Genomic DNA, 20,154 nt, shown 5'->3' with positions numbered 1-20,154 from the left:
CATTATGCACACGAACAGTGACGGCAACTTCGCCTGAATCCCATAACTTCGCCTGCGGCGCTGTTCAGCCAAGAACGCATCAGATTCGTGCCAGAAACACCAAAACGCCGATCTCGAACCATAGCATAAGAGCCTAAGGCTCTGATACCACATGTAGGTCCCCCCGGGGCGTCGCCGATCGATACGAGATCCGCACGAGGTCTAGGAGTGCGGAATCCTCCTAGACTCGCTTATTGGTGTAAAGATGAAGAACACAAACACGTACACGAACAAATACACGAACAAATACAAGAACGGGATAATCAAATCTGCAGATTCTTATATAATAATCAAAACACGTTACATACTGTAACCAAACAGTGCAAAGTACTCCCTGAGACCATCATCGGTAACTGAATCATCTAAATTCTTAATATAAAGATTTAGCCCCTGTGATTTGTCAACCGCCTCTTTCATACTCTGCTTGAATTTTTGTTTCAACTCCTGCTCTCTTTCACTCTTTTTCTACGCTTTACCGACATACCATTCTTTATCATCAAACTTCTGACCGTTAAGCCCTTCAACGGCTCTAGCAGCATCTTCAGCATTCTCAAAATTAACAAATCCGAAACATTTTGAGTTACCCTCAGCATCCCTCATTACAACAGCACTAGTGATGGTTCCATATTCACCAAACGCCTTGCTCAAATCCTCATCGGTTGTTGACTCAGACAAGTTTTTAACAAAGACGTTAGTGAACTTGGTCTTGTCCACAGCCAAGTCTCGTTCTTGCTTGCGTAGAAAGGGTCCCACGTACACTTGTTTGTCATTCAGAAGCATACCATTGAGTTTCTCAATTGCTTGTTGAACGGATTCCTCACTGTCGTACTGCACGAACCCATAGCCCTTTGATTGACCGGTTGAATCAGTCGCTATCTTGCATGACAGAATGTTTCCAAATGTGGAAAAAGTGTCGTGTAGCGCTTTTTGGTCAATTGCTTTATCCAAATTCTTGATAAAGATATTTCCAGAGCCACTTTTGCGCACACTAGGATCCCGATGAGAATACATTATCCTGATTGCCTTTCCATTGAGGGGAGTAAAATTCAGCACCTCGATAGCCCTTGCAGCATCTTGAGGGTTCCTGTAGTTGACATAACCATAACCAAGAGACCTTCTAGTAGACAAATCTCTGCGAACCCTAACCGAAACCACTTGACCCAACTGATTAAACATCTCAAACAGCTAAGCATCCGTCACGTTAAACTCCAAATCACCAACGTACAGTGACGTCGGCACAAACTGCTGGGCCCCACCAACACCACCGCCGTTAACCGCCTGAGGAGGAGCCTGAGTAACTTGCGCCGCTATTAATAATAATAATAATAATAAATTTTCAAGATTTTTGTTTTTAACTTTTTTTGGGTTTTTTAACCTCCCTCCCCTGTTTTTGATATTAAATCGAAATGGGTGTTCAAAGATTTGAGTTTTTTTTATCAAAGATTGGGTTTTTTTTTCCTGTTTTGTTGATGATTTTTTTGGGTTTTTGGATAGGAGAGGGAAGGGTGATGGATAGATGGATAGAGTAGTCGGAGGTCCGACTGGATCGCCGGTGGATGACGGCGGTGAAGAAGGAAAAATAAATAAAGTGGGGATGGATACGAGATCCGCACGAGGTCTAAAGTGTTTGTGTAGGTCCCCCCGGGGCGTCGCCGATCGATACGAGATCCGCACGAGGTCTAGGAGTGCGGAATCCTCCTAGACTCGTTTATTGGTGTAAAGATGAAGAACATAAACACGTACACGAACAAATACACGAACAAATACAAGAACGGGATAATCAAATCTGCAGATTCTTATATAATAATCAAAACACGTTACATACCGTAACCAAACAGAAAACACGACTGACCCGAGGTGAGCTCTACCTCGGGTCGTCTCACACGACTCTCCTTGTCTCTTACTCTCTCCAAACAAACTGCTCAAAACACACACTAATTTCTGGATTCACTAAACCTAAACAAGACACACGTATATATATATAAAACATTCTCGGGCCTGGGCTTTAGTAGGCGAAGTTGTGCTAACTTCGCCTATGGCGAAGTTGTTCTAACTTCGCCTAAGGCGAAGTTATGCTAACTTCGCCTGTGGCGTTCCGCTGGTCAGAATTGCATAGCGACGGTCACAAAATGCACCAACAGTCTCCCCTTTGACCGTTGCTCTCAAATCTAACAAACACAAAAGATCATCTGTTACACGGCATGCACCAACAGTCCCCCTCTTAACTGATGATCTTCTGTTTGCAGTCAACCTGCCGTGTCTGAATCTGTCATGTAGCTTCACAAATCTACCAATCACCCAGCGTCTTCCATATCAGATCTTCCCTTCAGTGTAAGCTTCTCCGACTATAACGATTGAGGTCTTTGAAATGCATGCATCCTCGTGCCAATAGATCATCTCAACCAATCACGTGAGTCCATCTGACTTCACCAACACGTGAAGTTGGGCTTCCTCCACAACTTCACCAACTCGTCGGTATACGATAAGGTTTAATCTTCAACTACTCAACATCAAGTGATCAATTTCATCACAAAACCACATTGACAGAATCTAACACATGACCATTAATCCGAAGCATCTTCAATCACCAGGGAAAACGATCAAGAACATAAACACTTTAGTTCCCGATTAAATCCAACTTGTTCCAGAAATATCACTCTAATAAATAAGCATCACGTTTCAGGATCCAATTCTCGAACGCCTTGAAAATAACATAAATAATATGCTCTGACCGCAATCCAGTAATGACAAAAACCTTCAGTTCAATTTGACTTTCTTCAGTTGGTCAACCTCGAACAACAACAATTTCATTGCCCACAAACACCCAAATATGTGTCAATATCCAGTTTCAATCAATATCCCATTCACAAACTCAACTCCAAATCTAGAGTTGACACGTATTTGTTCACACGTAAGACCCAGAAATAACAAGTTTCACTCGTTGACGGAACAACATCTCCGGTCTCACAATAATCGTGTACACCTGGCCATACAGACGAAAACTCCAAAACACTCTTTTTTTTTTTTTTTCGTTAACTTCGCCTAAAGTCAACTTCGCCTGTCCATAACTTCGCCTGGCTATAACTTCGCCTGGCTAAAACTTCGCTTGGCTGCTAACTTCGCCTGGCCAATAACATCGCCGAAACCCTACGAACAGTGACGGCAACTTCGCCTGAATCCCATAACTTCGCCTGCGGCGCTGTTCAGCCAAGAACGCATCAGATTCGTGCCAGAAACACCAAAACGCCGATCTCGAACCATAGCATAAGAGCCTAAGGCTCTGATACCACATGTAGGTCCCCCCGGGGCGTCGCCGATCGATACGAGATCCGCACGAGGTCTAGGAGTGCGGAATCCTCCTAGACTCGTTTATTGGTGTAAAGATGAAGAACACAAACACGTACACGAACAAATACAAGAACGGGATAATCAAATCTGCAGATTCTTATATAATAATCAAAACACGTTACATACCGTAAGCAAACAGAAAACACGACTGACCCGAGGTGAGCTCTACCTCGGGTCGTCTCACACGACTCTCCTTGTCTCTTACTCTCTCCAAACAAACTGCTCAAAACACACACTAATTTCTGGATTCACTAAACCTAAACAAGACACACGTATATATATATAAAACATTCTCGGGCCTGGGCTTCAGTAGGCGAAGTTGTGCTAACTTCGCCTATGGCGAAGTTGTTCTAACTTCGCCTAAGGCGAAGTTATGCTAACTTCGCCTGTGGCGTTCCGCTGGTCAGAATTGCATAGCGACGGTCACAAAATGCACCAACAGTCTCCCCTTTGACTGTTGCTCTCAATTCTAACAAACACAAAGATCATCTGTTACACGACATGCACCAACAGATGATTTGTAAATTTCCGCCGCAAGAATACTCTGAAATGAAATTTTGGATTTAAGAAACCATTTTAACCTTTATTTTTGAATTTGTTTGTAATGATTACCAACTGTAGGACTCCTGGATTTTGGGGTCTTACAAGTTGGTATTAGAGCCAACGTTCGAGAGATCTGAGCGTCTTTCTGTGCTTGGACTCGAACAATTACGAGAAGGACTAGAATTGCCAACCGCGGGTAGCTGCACTCCAAGAGGTAACTGTTACATTCAATGTATGTTAAGATGTTTTCTTTCTTAATTGTCGATGTGCTAGATAGAATATTAATGTAGTCATAAATAAGAAGTATTTAGAACGGGTAGGTAAAGTAAACGATTAATGACACTTGATCAACGTTATTAGCAGTTTACCATTACGTTCCATGTGCTAAATACGACTTCTGACCGATTACGTGAAGATTCTATCTTCGTAGGAGTAAGGTATGACTAGTAGGAGTTAGTTGAAGGAGGTCGTATCGGAAAGCCGTGATGGTTAGCCATAACGGACTAAAATTGTAGGGAGGATTCACCAGTGTTAGATAATGATAATCCTGAGGAGTAAGTTCGTTTTGGTGTAAGCCGATGTGGATAAGGGTTATCGGGTTGTGCGTAATATAATGCCTAAAATGATTGCTGAGGCTGCGAAGGTGTCGAATGTTCTGATAAGAATAAGGATAAAAGAAAAAGATAATGAAGATGGTCAGAGAATGTGGAGGACTTGAGATGAGGCTCATGAAACACGCTATTCCATTCATCCGGGCGCAGGAAATATGCACCAAGACCTTAAGAAGATTTATTAGAAGCCAGTGATGAAGTAAGATGTGACTCCGTATATAGGTAAGTGTTTGGCGGGTTTGCAAGTTAAAGTTGAGCACCAGATGCCATATAAGAAACTCCAAACCTTTAGGCATTCCAGGATGGAAGTGGGAGCACCTTGCGAAGGATCTTATAACTAAATTGCCATGAACGCCTAAGAGAGTGTATGCTACTATTTGGGTGCAGTGGAGGCACCGCAGAGGCTCCGAGGCTTATTTAGAATCCAAGTACGGGATGAAGAGGCTCTACCCGATCTTGTTTCCAGATCACCGGGATTCGGGGATGAATCCCATTGTAAGGTGTACACTTGTTACATCCCTAAATTTCTCGTTAACCAAACGTCACACGTTTAAGGTTTGTAGACTAATTTCCCGGGGTTCGCTTGGGAGCTCGGGGGCCTAAGTGCATGTACAAGATGTATTATGTCTAGTTTGGGAACCAAGGGGACTAGATTTCAAAAAGCAGGGACTGAAATGTAACATTGATTATTTTATATCCCAAACCCAACCCTAACCCTTCCCAGCGATCGCAGATTTTGGCATCCCCTCTCCACTTTGTTTTTAAACTCCTAAAATCGATTCCAAGCTTTTGGAGGTCGTTCAAGGTGTCTACTACACTCTCATGATCTTTAATTGCATTATCTCGGTCGTTAAGATGGTCAATTAAGCCGTTTCTTGAGCTAGGGACTGATTCGGATTAAATTCGTTTGACCTACTTCCCGAGGTCAAAAGTTGGATTTTTTTGGTGTCAAAAGTTTCCCAGGTATGTCTAGTATATCATATTAAAATTTCGTGATCATTGGAGTTTGTTTGATAGGTCGATTGTTAAAAACTGATTTCTAGGGTTCTTGAGTGTTGAAATCGGTAATTGTTGTGTTTCGGGTGTTGTGTGAAAGGATGGTCGACCCGATCAGTTTGAGGAGTCTCATGTTAGTATTTGAATAGTAGGAAAATTATTTTTTTTGGTCTTAGGGGCTGCTTTGGTTGATGATACCTTAATTGTTTTCAAAGAGCGCGTAAAATCGGTTAATTGTTAATTGATGTGGAAAATGATGAGATTTCAAACCCTATCAACTCGGGTAGTTAAATATTAATGGGTAAGCTGTAAGGATGTCAAATTTTATTCAAATGGGGCTGGTTTGTTTGGTGATTGGTTAATCGGTTCGTTAATGCACGAATTCGACTCGTTTAACGTAAAACAGGCATAGTTTGGGAACCGTTGATGGTGTTTTATTGTAAAGGGTGTTTTGGGTAATTCAAGGACTCCGGGGGCTGATGTTGGGTGAGGACATGGGCCAATTCAAACCCATTAGGATATCTCATAGAATAAACGAGTCGCCGCGGTCTAGTTAGTGAATGTTGTGGGATTCGTTTCAGGAGTTTGATCTGTGTGTGGTTAGCTGGAGGATCTGGTTGTGATATTTGTGTGGTTTGTTCCAAGTGAGTTTCATGATGCCCCTTTTTAAATGTTTTATGTTTTGTGCTAGCATACACGTTTTATGACGTTTTTACCCTTTTGAAGAATTTTAATGATATTGCATAGTTATTGTTATTTTTACTATCTATGCTTGAAAGTTTGTAAGCTTGATGTTTATGTTATGTGTGTTTGTGTGTGTGGCCACCATGTGAATGTTTTTGTTAAGCCGTGACCAGGTCGAATGTGAATGTAAAAATTCCTTTATTTCCTTGTTGGGGGTTAAGGTGAATGTGTTCCGGGACAGGAAGTACTGTCCTTGGGGAGAATGAATGTAAAATCCCCTAACAGTTTATCTGTCCTTGGGGTGAAGGTTATTCGGGTCCTTAACTTTGTGTTTTGGACTTGATGGAATGTGACCCGTGTTACGTGCTTGACTGAGGAAAGTTTAATTATTGATTTGATGTTATTTATATATATATATATATATATATATATATATATATATATACTATATTAAAATGCATATAGGATCTTAAAATTAAGAGTTTACTACCCTTTGAGCATGATGTACAATGAGTTTATGCTCTCAAAGACATAAACAAGCTGAATAACATGATTCAAAAATCAAATTCTATCTCTCGACTTTCCTCGATCTTCAATTCATCCCGCTATGAAACCACTAGATCTGGAAATCACAATTGTCTCCGCCAAACACCTCAAGAATCAACTCTACACATCATATTCTGGTTCGATATCAATCGCTGCCTCACCACCAAATCCGACGACTCCAACTCCACCTCCACCAAACCTGTTTGGAATGAATGCTTCTCCACTTCTACAACTCTGCCTTCGGCTATTCGATGCTCTGGTGCGTGATTATGTCTTATCTTTTTTTATTTACATATTAAGTAATAATTAGGGGTACGCTGCAATGCCTACCTCACCTGTATCAATACGTGCCTCTTTAGATTGTTGATTCAAACCCTAAAGCCTTCCTTTTTTTGCACTATTTCTACTGCTCGGTTTCATTTCAGATCTGTATACGTGTTTATTAGTTTCTTCATTTCGCTTTTAGTTTTAGTTGACCTATTTCAAATTTTAGGCCTCAGATTGGGATTTAGTATCCAGTTTGTTGTAATTTAGGGCTCTATTTGGTTGGCTTTGTGGTGTATCTTAATTGATTACACACGGTTGGAATTTCAAATGCAAACTGATGCCTTTGTTTCACATATCTCGGTTTACTTTCTTCGTGTTTGCTTGAAGGTGAAGAAGGGAATGGGAAATTTGAAGGTTTAATCTTCAATTGTCGGAGCCTATTCTGGTGAGCTCTCATCTTGATGACGTATAAGTCTGTTGTTTAAAAATAATTCTTGTTCAACCTTGTGGTATTTGATTTGCATTCAATTAATTAGCAGCTTGTTTGGTTGTTTAAAGTTTGACAGGGTATCATGTCATATTCTCCTGTAGTTAATGCATTTGTTGTTGTAACAACAAAATCGTCTTTCTTTTATGTGGCTGAAAGAAAGTTGTGTTATGAGGTAGGCTATTTTTTGGTGTATTTCTCTACAATTTATTATATTATGGATTACTTAAAATGATGTGTTCGGAATTGTGGTTCGATGATGATGGACGGTCATTTTGCCACTGGTATGTGTTTCTTAATTGAGCTATTTTGTTGGTTCGTCTTCCTGCAACTATTGCCTTAAAGTTTATCATCCTTCTTGTCTTAACTGGGATGCAGTTTTTTTTTTCTTCAAATCCAAGGGTTGTTGGAATTGTTATAAGTGATCTCATATGTTTGTAAACAACTTTATTTATTTAACTCCTTTATATCTAATAAGACTATCCCTGTTTTATTTTGTATTCTTTAGTTATAGCTGGGAGCATACCAAGATTCATGAGAATGATATCATAGAGGTAAACTAATTTTAATGTTTTGTAAATGATACTTTTTGTTAGTGTACTCTTGCATATTTAATACCTAAAGCAATGTTTTTTTCTTGCAATTTTTAATGACTGATACAAGAACCTTGAAAATGATGTCACAAAGGTAACTGGAATTTTATGTACTTTTAAGCTAGGCATTTATAATTCTTTTCATGAAAATCGTTGTTCATTTTATGTTTCATTACTTTCTAATAAGTAATAAGTATATGTAAAGTTCAAATTTTCATAACAATGTAAATGAAAAAGAGTTAAATATATGTGATATTAGTTGGTGTTTGTTCATAGCTGTTATCATGGTTTCCTTGGTTGCTTTGTTGAAATATTGCCCAATTTGCTGTTAACGAACTTGGTTCCATAGATATTTGGGTGAGAATCGATAATTTAACAATTATATGTATCAAAAGTTGAACCTACATTACTTTCTTGCTGTTTTAATTGTTATATTTACAGATGAACAATGTCGGGACTAACAAAGGTTTTAAAATAGTTATTTTAAATACTCAGATTTTATGCCCCTAGCCCATGTGATAGAATTTGCATTATCTTACAAAAATAATAATGCATTGCTATTTTTCAAATATTTCTATTATAAGAGTGCTTATAGTATCACATATCTTCTGTCTTAAAGCGTACCACGGAGGTTGAGGAGGTGGATGATGCAGGGGTTATGGAGTATGCGGTGGCGGCGTTCATAGCTGGATGCAAGGATCCAAGTACTCAAGATGACTCGGGAAGCAGTTGAAGGTAAGAAGGAGTTCGTAGAAGCTAGAGCAATTTAAGGTGTAGTTCACAGTGGTGTTTCTAAATTGGAAATTAGTTGTTCTTGCTATGTTATATGGTATAAAGATAGAAGAACATGAATTCAACTTGGGTTCGTTCATTTGTTATATATCTTTTATCTATACACCATATCAGTATCATATGTTTCTTATTTCTCATAATATTTTAATCTTAATTTATTTTGTTTCAAAAGGTTATCACTTCTCAAGGGTCGTTTAGCTTTGAGTAATGTTTGTCCATGGAACCACATGTAAGATATTTAGTAAGATTTTCAAAGTATTTATGTATGTTAATTATTTATTAATGTTTGTATTTTTAATCCCTAAACTACAGAGAATGAGTTGATGGTGGTTCGGTTAGGAACATATGAATTCAGAGAAGCTAAACAATCAAAAGAACCTTGGGAACATAATTTCAGGATGTTCATAAAAAAATGTTGGTCTTTAATTCTTTGTATCGTATCTTAATACATTGGTACAACAAACATACTTCTCATCAAATATGAACCTCGGGAGGTTGTGAGGCAAGGTTCTTACTTTCGTTTTCTGATTTATCATATTAAATAGCTTATATTTAACTGAATCTAATTTAAGAAAATATTTATGATGAAGGAATGCTAATGAACCAGAGGCCAGTTATTAAAGAGAATATCTTCTAAAAATGCACTGGATGCTGAAATTTTAAGGCTGGCCCGTTACCTTGTGACTCAAAAAGGTATGTGTTTATTCATTATTTTTCGCAGTATTTCTTATTGCAAACTTTTATTTAGCCAATTAGGGTCACATTTTTATCTCTATCAAGTCAACCCGTTATTAAAAAGTAGGTGAGAAGGAGTGAGCCAATGAATTAGGTTGACTCACAAATACTTATTGTGTGTTATTTAAGTGGTTTATAAAAAAATAATGTGTTAATGATGATTAATCAAATAGTGAACAAAATCTTAACAAATTGATAAGATATATGAATTATGTATTGAATGTGTGAAATTAACAGTTAAATAGACGATTTTGAACTCAAGATACACTACATATAAAATATAACAAATTGATAAGATATATGAATTATCAAAGGATCAAAATGGGTATACAAAATGAGACATCATTATTACATATTAGAACGGGCCAGCAAGTTAGATTAACCGGCGAATACTTTTCGCGTGTTCGTAAAAAATTATGAACAAATAATGTGCTAATTATGTTCAGAAAAACATTATTAAAACAAACTTAAATGAACGAACATTCACAACATAAATTATTAAACAAGAGATGTGCAGTTTTTATTTGTGTTTTTTTTTAATAAAAATGGGGTTAAACGATTTGGATAATTTAAACATTAAATGATTGGTCCTGCGAGGACGGTCGCCCCCTCCCCTTTTAAAGGTGGCAGTTCTTATAAAATTATAAAACTTGTATTTTCGCTTTTCCTAAACTATAGGCATGCACATTCTTTAAAAAGTGTCAAATTTGGTTGATCCGAAAACGGTATTTGGTCCATTTAGGAAAGGAATTATGTGTGATTGATGTTTTAATTTTGATAGAAAACAATATTATTATCGAACCGGTTAAAACCAGTTAATCAAAACTGTTTTTGTAGGCGGATGTATTGACAATTTGTATGTATACCTAATTTGTTTTGTAAGTCCAATTTGAGAGCCACAGAAACTTTAGATTGAAAAAAAAAACAGGGAATTTAGAAGAGCATGGAGTGATATGATGCCCTAAATTTGTTGACTCTTGAAATTTTATGTTACATTTGCTATATTTTAATTTCATTGCTGAAATTATCTTTACTTCTATATTTTTGACAGTTAATGTTCATTGACCTCACTAAATGGTTTTTTAATTTGATTTTATAGATTTGATGGTCGTGCTCTTGAAGATCTTGTGATAGTTGAAATGCTCGCGATAGATGAAAGACACGAATGGGGATATTTGTAATTTTGATTTACAAGTGTTTTGTGGTGATGCCATGCGTATTTTACTATAGCAATGCTAACATGTTACAATTATATCTGCATCTTTTGTTTTGTACATAATTAGATTGTATTCCAAGCTATATATTCGGGTCCCGTTCCCGGTAGACGTGCACAAAAAAACCGGTTCCGGAACCTAACTGGTGGAACCGAACCGGAACCGGTTCCAGTTCCAACCCGGTTGGTACAATACCCGGTTTGGGTATTTTGTACCCGAAAATCGTACCCGGTTCTCATATTTGTATGTTAGTATCAGTTCCAACCCGGTTCCTACCCGGTTCTTAATTGTAACCGGTTCGGTTCGTACCCGGAAAAACCGGTTCCGGCGGGTATTTTTTGAAGAGTCAAACAAAAGTCAAAGTAGCCGTTGGAACCGGTTCCAACGGTAATATAGCCGTTGGAACCGGTTTTTTAGCCACCAATTAGCCGTTGGAACCGGTTCCAACGGTAATATAGCCGTTGGAACCGGTTTTCGAGAGACAATAGATCCGTTGGAACCGGTTCCAACGGTAATATAGCCGTTGGAACCGGTTTTTGATGCCCAAACCTATATATAACTTGTTTTCCACCACTAATTTCACCACCAAACTCAAAAACAAACTAAAATACTACTCCTTTAGCAAACCCGTTCCGTTACCCGACCATCCAACTAAATATTATTATGGCACCCATCAAAAAAACTAACAAGAAGGCTAAGAAGAGTGTTTTTGTTGCCCCTGTTCCTGTTACGGAGGACCCAAGGGTTGTTACGGTAGTCAACCATAACCGCAACCAAGACATATGGAAGAATTGGGATTTGATTGTGGATGACGAAGGTTATCAAAAGGCTTGTTGCAAACTATGTGGTTCAATATTAAAGCACGATTCCAACTCTACTTTGAGAAAGCACATCGAGAAGCCATATTGCAAGGCGTTGAAAGGGATTGGCGCGACCGATCAAATTGACTTGGGTAAAGATGGTACACTATTTCGTTACAACACGACTCAAGTTCAAGATAGAATGGCAAAGTTCGTTATTCAACGAGGTTTGCCGTTTAACCACTTTGATGACCCGGAGTTGACGTCGTTGATTCGCGAAACTCTACAACCGAGATACACACATGTAAGTCGTACTACCTTAAGACGTCATTGTATCAGGTTGTGGAAGTGTGCTAAAAAAGAGTTAATCGAGTCTTTTCATTCTTTAGAAGCCATGGTTAGTTTAACTACCGATGTTTGGTCGGCACCACACGGGTTGCCCGAATCATACATATGTGTCACCGCTCATTGGGTTGATCCGGTGACATGGCAATTGATGAAACGCACCATCGCTTTTGAAAACTTCCTGTTCCCACATACCGCCGAAAAATTGTTTGAATTACTTGATGAAGTTATAACGACTTACAACTTGAGAAATAAAATATTTTCGATTTCGTTTGACAACGCTTCAAACAATACTAAGGCGGCTGAAAAATTTATCATTAAATATTCACCACCTTGTTTCGGGGATTTTTTTCATGTCCGATGTGTTGCACATATCATCAACTTGGTTGTTCAAATAGGTCTTGACAATGAAAACATTTGTGATGATTTAAAATACTTTAGACTTATGTTACAAGATGTCTTCAAAAGTGGTAAAAGAATACATTTTGAATATAAGAACTATTGCAAGTCGGTTGAAAGAAAGTATTTGGGGCCGAATTGGGACGTTCCAACACGTTGGAACTCAACTTGTCATATGTTAAAGTGTGCTTTTGCCCAACGCCAAACTGTACAAGCTTTTCATAACAATCTTGTTGAAGAACGCGAGGCCGATATGTTTCCGGAAAGTGTTTGGGTCCAAGTCGGTTATTTGTTGGAGTATCTTGACGTGTTCAAAAAGTCAACAACAAAATTATCGGGAGTCTATTACCCTACTAGTTGTTGGGTTTTGCAAGAATTGTACTATATGTCTTGTGTTTTTAAAAGCTTTGCGGAGAAGAACAAACACTTCGAAAATATTGTTGCGGTGATGAAAGAAAAGTTCATAAAATATTTTGAAAACATACCGCCGGTCTTTACTTGTGCCGCCGCATACCCCTATTGGAATGTTAATGGGGTTGAAACAACGATTGAGGAAATATTCGACAACTTAGGTATGCACGAGATTGACCCGAAGTTGTCGACGGAAGCGAAGGACAAGTTCAACAAAAACTTTCAAGACCTTTATGACCATTATTTTCAAATGTATGGTCCAAGCACGAGATCGTCTTTTGTGAAAAAAACAACAACTAGTAGGCCGTGCAATGACCCACTTATAAACTTGATGAATGGGATTCGTGAATCGGCATCTAAGAGGCAAAGAGGAAACACACCAAGTAGCGAACTTGGTCGATATAGTGGAGCAAACTATGTTTAGGGCGCAACGGTCGACGAAATTTGCAATATTGATTTGTTGGCTTGGTGGAAAGGTAAACAAAACGAATTTCCCATTCTATCCGCCATGGCTCGTGATTTGCTTGCCGTACAAGCCTCAACGGTTGCTTCCGAATCGGTTTTTTCTCTTAGTGGGAGGGTGTTATCTATGCGAAGAACAAAACTAACTCCCGAGTCTCTAGAGGTTTGCATTTGCCTAAAGGACCATTTGGATGCGGTGGATCGTGTACAACACAAGGCGAACTTTGAAGACGAAATACCAATAGAGCGTCATATTCATGATGAGGAGGCGGATGACGGGGTTTCTTCCGATAACGAAGACGAGGGTGAAGACGAGAATGAAGACGAAGAAGAGTTGTAATTATTTGTTTTGGTAAAATTATTTTTAACTTGTTCAACTAATATTTAGTTTTGATTTGTTTTATTATAATTACTTTTGTTACTCATGAATAATTTTTGTTACTTTTTTAATAACGACGAACATTTTATTTATTTAAAAAATAACTATTACAAATATTATTAAAACATAAACGATACTAAACATAACAACTAAAACATAAAAAACAAAGTCCGTCGTTTTAATTCGGGAATACTTATTTTTGGGTTGTAGAGCCGGACGACTCTCCCACTTCCGTTTTTTTAGCTTCCAAACTTCTTTTCTCTCGACAATACTTATTCGTATGTTTTCGTAATGTCGAGTTGGACCCTGCTTTAAGAAACTTCGAGCAATATTTGCAACGTGCCAACTCATGTGAGTCGGTCATGAGACACAAATCATAATGAACCCAAACATCGGGGCATCTTGTTGTTTCGATCATCATAACAACGTCATCATTAGTTGCCATTTGTTGTCGGTTTAAGGTTAATTGTGGTTTGGAGTGTGTTTTATAGTTTTGGAAGTGGTTTAACAAGTACACAAACAAACCTTGCTATTTAGAGTAAAAAAATAACCTATTTATAGTTAAAAAACCGGTTCCAAAGGTCAAAAACGGCTATATAGCCGTTGGAACCGGTTCCTAACGGCTATGATATTTAAATTTCAAAAAAAACCAGTGGAACCGGTTTTTACGTAAAAACCGGCTCCGGTTCATACCCTACCCGGTTCTTAAAAGTTAGCATATCTGGGCATCGGTTCGGGTCGGGAACCGAACCGGTTCTTGATTGAACCGGTGCCATTTTACAACCCGGTGTGAAAAAACCGGTTTCGAACCGGTTCGGGTTTTCCAGTTGAACCCGATTTGTGCACCTCTAGTTCCCGGTGCCTCACTTTAACGTTGGATTTACTCATAAACACAGTTTTAAATATCATAGTTAATTAAAAACTTTCACGAAAACGTTAACTTTAATCATTCGGTACAAAACATTAATCTTTTCTTTTAAACCATAACATAAAACATTATATTTAAAAAATCATTTCTTTCATCTTCAGATGCCAGTCGTTCAATCCATGCCACGTGTCATCCTCATGCTAACTCTTCAGCCTGATCACCTGCGTGCATACTAAAAGTCAGCTACGTTGAGTGAGTTCTAGTTAATCAGGCAACGTACAATACATACACATATCATACATACTTACGTATCCGAAAATGCATAGTCATCCTTAACCAGTTACCCTTCTGTCCTACTTACATACTTACGACTACATACCTCAATCCACCGAGAGTACGTTCATAGTCCGCCGTCTATACCTGTACTCAAGGTCATGAACACGTAAAAGGTCCGCAGCCCTTACCTATGTTCACCATTTATAGTACGTGCAAGGTCCACAGTCCTTCCCTATACCATCCTACATTAACAACACGTACAAGGTCCACAGTCCTTCCCTATGTTGCAACCTAATTCGTAGAACGTACGAGGTCCACACTCCTCCCCTATGCTACCACAATGCAATAACAGCACGTATAAGGTCCGCAGTCCTTTCCTATGCTGGCTCCAATCTGAAGTACGTATAAGGTCCACAGTCCTTAACTACGTTCTCATCTATCATCTATAACACGTATAAGGCCCAAAGTCCTTAACTACGCCATCACATGCCAAGTCTATGTCCAACGAAAGTTAGAGGGATTTGCCATCCTAACTTGCAACGTCAGACGTAGAACTTACATACCATTCCTGTACCTGCATACACTTACTTTGCATATACGTCACTTACATCATAGCATAAGAACACTCTAGGCGTTCTTCACATCATTCATCTAACAATCATACTCCTTGTCGGTACGTGCAATATCCGAATATCGTTCACGCCCCGACAAGCATTCATTCATAACGATCATACATCATCCATATATAACATTCATATCTTTATTTACAACCTGACAGTACGCGCAATATCTGAAGATCATTCGCGTACCGACAATCAATCATTCATATCTATCACATATATCATATATGACATACACTTACCACTTAAGATAAGTGTATTAACTAATCACATCGAGTATGCACACAGCCCCGAAAAACATAACAAGGAATAGGGCAAGAAACTCACCTGGATCCTGTTGCGTTCGCCGTTAACGGTTAATCCCTCCTTTAACTAAGCTTGGCTAACTGTTAAATATATATACTTGTTAATTAACCGTATAATTAATTAAGTCGGCATTTTAGTCAACCAACGTATTTCTCTAGGTTGGGCTTGTTTGTTTAGCTTAAGATGAACTAGTTTGCTTTAAAATAGGATATGGGCTTAGCACCTTGGCTGGGTCAATCCGCTGTTCAGCATGGCATCTGGGCCCAACTTGGTTCAGGCCCAAACCAAACATAAACTGGTCAGCCGAGAACTCTTGGACAGAGAACTCAGGCTGGTCGAAAACACTGTTTTGACCGAGAACCTTATTCTGGCCGAAACCCCATAGGGCGGCCGAGAACTCTTGGTCACCGAGAACTCTCATTGACCGAGAACTCATGTTGACCGAAAACCATCAGGTGTGACCGAGAAACCTCAGGTCAGGTGTTTTCAACTCATTTTTCTAACTTTTCATCTCATTCCCAACCTACTTAACTGTTAACGGTCCATATCATGAATTTTAATCACCTTTTTCCACTATTCTTAACCGATTTACGTTTGTTATCTACCCATCATCAAGTCCTAACCCGTTTTTAGCATAAAGCTTGAACCTTTATAGTTTTAAAACGTGCTAGGCCAGATCTAAGGTTTCCTTTATGAACCGTACATAACCATAAGTCCGTTAACTCCATTTTAATCATCAAGTTTGCAACTTTATGGTTTATCTAGACCCGATCTACTCTATGCTTAAGTTTCAAGGCAAACCGTTCATAAAAACGTAACCTCTAAGGTTAAAGCACGTACCTTTAAGCGTTTTTAGGCTTCGGGTTAGCTTGTTTATGAACTATGATCTTGTATCTTGCTTGATTGTATAACATTTATCAAGATTCTAGCTTGTTTTCGTCTCGGATCTCCTTCTCTAGCTTGCGGCCGTAAAAGGAAGAGTATATGTGTGTGTTTTAAGGTGAGAAAAGAATAAGATGGAAAATATGGATGGAAATGGAAAGGATTAGGGTTTAAGGGGTATTTATACTCCCTTAAGCCCATGACTCAAAGCCCATATTTCCTTTTTGGTCCATAATTAATTCTCTTTAATTAGCCTACTTATCCTTTTATATTTATTATTATTATTAACCCACTAACTCAATTATTTCACCCGACACAAATAATATATTAAATATTATTTAGAAATTTCGGGATGTTACAAGTCTTCCCTCCTTAAAGAGGTTTCGTCCCCGAAACCTAGCTTATTCCTTGTAAAAGGAACACTTCCTATATTCACGCACTTTATTGGATTGTATTTGCCTTCCGGGTTATCTTTCTTACTCCTGACTTGTAGTCACCGGGTGGTGTTCATGTACTTTAGCTATTCAATGTAGCTTATCCATGAGGCCCCCAATGTTTCAAGTCTCGTCTCGTTCTTCCAAGGGACTTCGTTTCGTACTATTTAACACTATTGTCTAAAACAAAAATTCATCATAACATAAGTAGTCATTCATTCAACATATTACACGTCATAACAAACGTAAGCTTTAAACCTTAACACAAAACAAGTTCTTAAGCAAATGTAATTAAAACAAATAAAACTATTGCATAAGCAATTATTCCTTCATCAAGTGCTCCCCTCTGCAGTTTTCCTAAGACTTTACCCTTTCGCACCTCCCGCATCTGATTCCTTGCAATCCCTAGCCTTGTGGTCAGCTTTTCCGCATTTGAAGCACTTCGGACGATCAGGGCATTTTCAAGAGTAATGCCCACTCTTTCCACACCGATAGCACTTGTCTGTCCCAGTCTTGCATTCTCCCTGGTTCACTTGCCCACATGTCTTACATGCATCCTTGTTTCCAACCTTAGCCTTCCTCTCATCAGTTGTTGTCACCATATCGCCAGACCTCTTAGCAGAGGTAGCCCATTTCTTCTCCTTCTTTTCCTTCACCACCACATCGTCCTCAGCCAGGTCATCATAAACCATCTCTACTAACTCAACCATAGACTCAAAGGTAGAAGGTTTGTTAGCCCTGACTAACATGCGGACCTTCTGGGGAAGTCCCCTAATGTAGCACTTGACATGTTTCGCCTCAGTGTTCACCATGTCAGGCACCAGCCTAGACTTGCGGTTGAACTCAGTGGTGTACTCGTGGTGTGTCATCTTGCCCACCTTCAAATTTAGAAACTTCATCTGGGCCCTCTCAACCTCGGCATCAGCACATAACCTTTTCATCACTAACTCCTTCAGGTCATTCCATCTCATTGCATTAATCTCTTCTCGAGTCTTTCTTTGTTCCACAGTTTCCCACCAGTACATAGCTTCATCTTCAAATGACTGAGTGGCATAACCCACTGCTTGGTCGGGACGACACTCGCTAATTCAGATAATCTTGTCCATTGTAGTTATCCATTGGAGAGTAGCGATTGCGTCTCCCAAACCAATTAGCTTCGGTGGGTCACAACCTTTGAATGACTTGTAGTTGCACCCACCTCGGCCCCTCCTCCTATCATCACCCTTCACTGACTTAACCACACTCGAGGCCTCCCTCTCCCCTTCATCATCTTTCCTACCATCTCCTCATGCCCGTTCAGCAGTTCTTTCACGGCCTCCAGCAGACCCCTCCGGAGTCATGTTTTTCACAGCAGCTGCTACAGCTTGAACAATAGCTGCTTGATATGCAGGATCTAGTTGAACCCCTTCGTTGTTGCTCGGGTTTCTTCCAGCTGCGCTTCCTTCGTCTCCGGTGTTGGAAGATGCTTCAACTGAAGGTTGTCGGACACGAAGAGGCCTTCCACGACGTCCTATGGGACCTCCAATTCCAGCAATTTCCCTAGCTCCAGCCATTCGTATTCTGGAAGAGGAAAACACAAACGTCATCACTCGAGGAATTATTTAGCACATGATTTGTAAGGTAAGTAGTTAATGACATTGATCAAGCGTAATTAACTATTTGCATTACTCCTCAGGTTCTACACACTTCCCTTTATGATTTCACTTGTGCTAGTTTCTACTTTTAAACAGTTAATCAATCAAACTATCAATTAATCCTATCCCTAACATACGCATATCCTTCCTTTAGGAATTAAGCTAACATTATCATTCATTAACTATATACCTTATCATTACTGAGCTTGCTTGAGTGACACATGGCTATCTTGAACTGGCATCTTCTTTCGTTTCTTACTTAAATCCCAATCTCTGTTCGAGTCTAAGCATGTAGGATGCTTAAATCTCTCGAACTTTGCTCTGATACCAACTTGTAAGGCCCCGTTCCTGGTGCCTCACTTTAACGTTGGATTTACTCATAAACACAGTTCTAAATATCATAGTTAATTAAAAACTTTCGCGGAAACGTTAACTTTAATCATTCGGTACAAAACATTAATCTTTTCTTTTAAACCATAACATAAAACATTATATTTAAAATATCATTTCTTTCATCTTCATATGCCAGCCGTTCAATCCATGCCATGTGCCATCCTCATGCTAACTCTTCAGCCTGATCACCTGCGTGCATACTAAAAGTCAGCTACGTTAAGTGAGTTCTAGTTAATCAGGTAACGTACAATACATACACATATCATACATACTTACGTATCCGAAAATGCATAGTCATCCTTAACCAGTTACCCTTCTGTCCTACTTACATACTTACGACTACATACCTCGATCCACCGAGAGTATGTTCATAGTCCGCCGTCTATATATGTACTCAAGGTCATGAACACGTAAAAGGTCCGCAGTCCTTACCTATGTTCACCATTTATAGTACGTGCAAGGTCCACAGTCCTTCCCTATACCATCCTACATTAACAACACGTACAAGGTCCACAGTCCTTCCCTATGTTGCAACCTAATTCGTAGAACTTACGAGGTCCACAGTCCTCCCCTATGCTACCACAATGCAATAACAGCACGTATAAGGTCAGCAGTCCTTGCCTATGCAAACCCCAATCCGAAGTACGTATAAGGTCTACAGTCCTTAACTACGTTCTCATCTATCATCTATAACACGTATAAGGCCTACAGTCCTTAACTACGCCATCACATGCCAAGTCTATGTCCAACGAAAGTTAGAGGGATTTGCCATCCTAACTTGCAACGTCAGACGTAGAACTCACATACCATTCTTGTACCTGCATACACTTACTTCTCATATACGTTACTTACATCATAGCATAAGAACACTCTAGGCGTTCTTCACATCATTCATCTAACAATCATACTCCTTGTCGGTACGTGCAATATCCGAAGATCGTTCACGCCCCGACAAGCATTCATTCATAACGATCATACATCATCCATATATAACATTCATATCTTTATTTACAACCTGACAGTACGCGCAATATCCGAAGATCGTTCGCGTACCGACAATCAATCATTCATATCTATCACATATTTCATA

General features: G+C 39.1%; 1 protein-coding gene across 1 annotated transcript; it reads right to left on the bottom strand.

Annotated features, from left to right (window-relative positions):
* Positions 1 to 488: 488 nt before the first annotated feature.
* Positions 489 to 1,516, bottom strand: LOC143635042 (polyadenylate-binding protein 2-like). The gene has a single exon (XM_077102951.1). The coding sequence runs from the start codon at positions 1,213 to 1,215 to the stop codon at positions 505 to 507; it is 711 nt and encodes a 236-aa protein (XP_076959066.1). The 5' UTR covers positions 1,216 to 1,516; the 3' UTR covers positions 489 to 504.
* Positions 1,517 to 20,154: the final 18,638 nt, after the last annotated feature.

The sequence above is a fragment of the Bidens hawaiensis genome, unplaced genomic scaffold (genome assembly GCF_021521415.1).
Source record: "Bidens hawaiensis isolate Kalapana, Puna unplaced genomic scaffold, B.hawaiensis_p1.1 tig00007389_1, whole genome shotgun sequence".
Lineage (NCBI taxonomy): Eukaryota > Viridiplantae > Streptophyta > Magnoliopsida > Asterales > Asteraceae > Bidens > Bidens hawaiensis.
Note: the sequence above shows the minus strand (reverse complement) of the source record. Positions and strands in the feature narration are given on the sequence as shown.

What these genes read in the sequence shown, in the direction of transcription:
- LOC143635042 (XM_077102951.1), bottom strand. Translation starts at nt 1,215, where the DNA reads ATGTTTAATCAGTTGGGTCAAGTGGTTTCGGTTAGGGTTCGCAGAGAT.